Genomic DNA, 1,369 nt, shown 5'->3' with positions numbered 1-1,369 from the left:
TTATCCTCACTGTCATGTCCTTTGACCGTTACCTGGCCATCTGCAAGCCCCTTCGCTACCCCACCATTATGACCAACCACCTCTGCCTGCAGCTTGCCCTCAGCTCCTGGGCGGCAGGCTTTACCATCGTCTTTTGTCAGATGCTACTGCTCATCCGGTTGCCATTCTGTGGCAACAATGTCATCAATCATTTCTACTGTGATGTTGGTCCCATTTTGAAGGCAGCCTGTGCAGACACAAGCATTTTGGAGCTCCTGGGTCTTTTGGTGACCGTCCTGGTGGTCCCGGGGTCACTCCTCCTGACAGTGATTTCTTATGTCTATATCCTGTCCACCATTCTACAGATCCCTTCAGCCACTGGCCGACAGAAGACTTTCTCCACCTGTGCCTCTCACCTGACAGTAGTCTCCCTGCTCTATGGTGCTGTTCTGTTCATGTACCTGAGACCCACAACACACTCTTCCTTTAAGATTAATAAGGTGGTGTCAGTGCTAAATACTATCCTGACACCCCTTCTGAATCCCTTCATTTATACAATTAGAAACAAGGAGGTGAAAGCAGCCCTGAGGAAGACAATGGCTTGTCCAAGAACTCATCATCCAGAGTAAAACATGCAACACATCAAATGAACTTAAGACAGATACAAAATTTCTGAAAGTAGAAACCACAAAAGTCAAGGACAACTGTCAGTAACGTTTTTTGTAAAATGTAAGGAATCCTGTCTCCCTCTTTGTTTAGAGTAACTCCCTTTGCCTCATCTCCTTATCAAAGGCATAACGTATCCTGAACATTTTCTCAGTACTTCTTTTCTTCATAGTAGGTAGTCTCCTAATCCATTGGAATAGTCTTGCAAAATGTTTTAAATAAACCAAGGTTTTATTTGAAGATGTCTCAATAAGGGGACTTTCATCCTGATATAATACAAATGGTTACACACACCCAGGTGTGTTTATTCCTAGATAATACCAAACTTGAGGGCATCGTATGAAAATTTCACATTGGATTAGGTCAATTCCTATGCTTCAATCAAAATAGGCCCAAGTGTCCAGGAAACCAAAAGAAGTCTGAGAGCCTACTGTAAAGGCTTTCTTACTGGAAAATTCAGCTCTATATTTACATTAAATATAGAGTTTGTATGTGAGGTTTTCACATGAGGTCCTCAAGGTAAGTGATAAACCTTTTATTGGTTTAACCTTTTTCTCAGGCAAGACATTTTAAAGAGTCTTTATAGAATGACGATGTAGGTAAGGCACAGTTCTTAATAATGAGTATTAGAGATGACCTTCTCATTAAAAGCCCATCAAAGTGTGATTTTTAAAACAAGGATTATTGCACATTCCTTTTAATACTGAATTGAAAACTGCAAAGC

At 41.1% G+C, this 1,369-nt stretch overlaps 1 protein-coding gene across 1 annotated transcript; it reads left to right on the top strand.

The window, feature by feature from the left end:
• Nucleotides 1-5: 5 nt before the first annotated feature.
• LOC144219132 (olfactory receptor 6X1-like) lies at nucleotides 6-608 on the top strand (the record flags this gene model as incomplete). Its single annotated transcript, XM_077749082.1, has 1 exon — nucleotides 6-608. A coding segment is annotated over one exon (603 nt), but the record flags the coding sequence as incomplete, so codon positions are not given.
• Between the last annotated feature and the right edge of the window lie 761 nt (nucleotides 609-1,369).

The sequence above is a fragment of the Crocuta crocuta genome, unplaced genomic scaffold (genome assembly GCF_008692635.1).
Source record: "Crocuta crocuta isolate KB4526 unplaced genomic scaffold, BGI_CrCroc_1.0 C29145093, whole genome shotgun sequence".
In the NCBI taxonomy this organism is placed as follows: domain Eukaryota; kingdom Metazoa; phylum Chordata; class Mammalia; order Carnivora; family Hyaenidae; genus Crocuta; species Crocuta crocuta.
The sequence above is the reverse complement of the archived record's forward strand: the minus strand, read 5'-3'. Positions and strand labels throughout refer to the sequence as shown.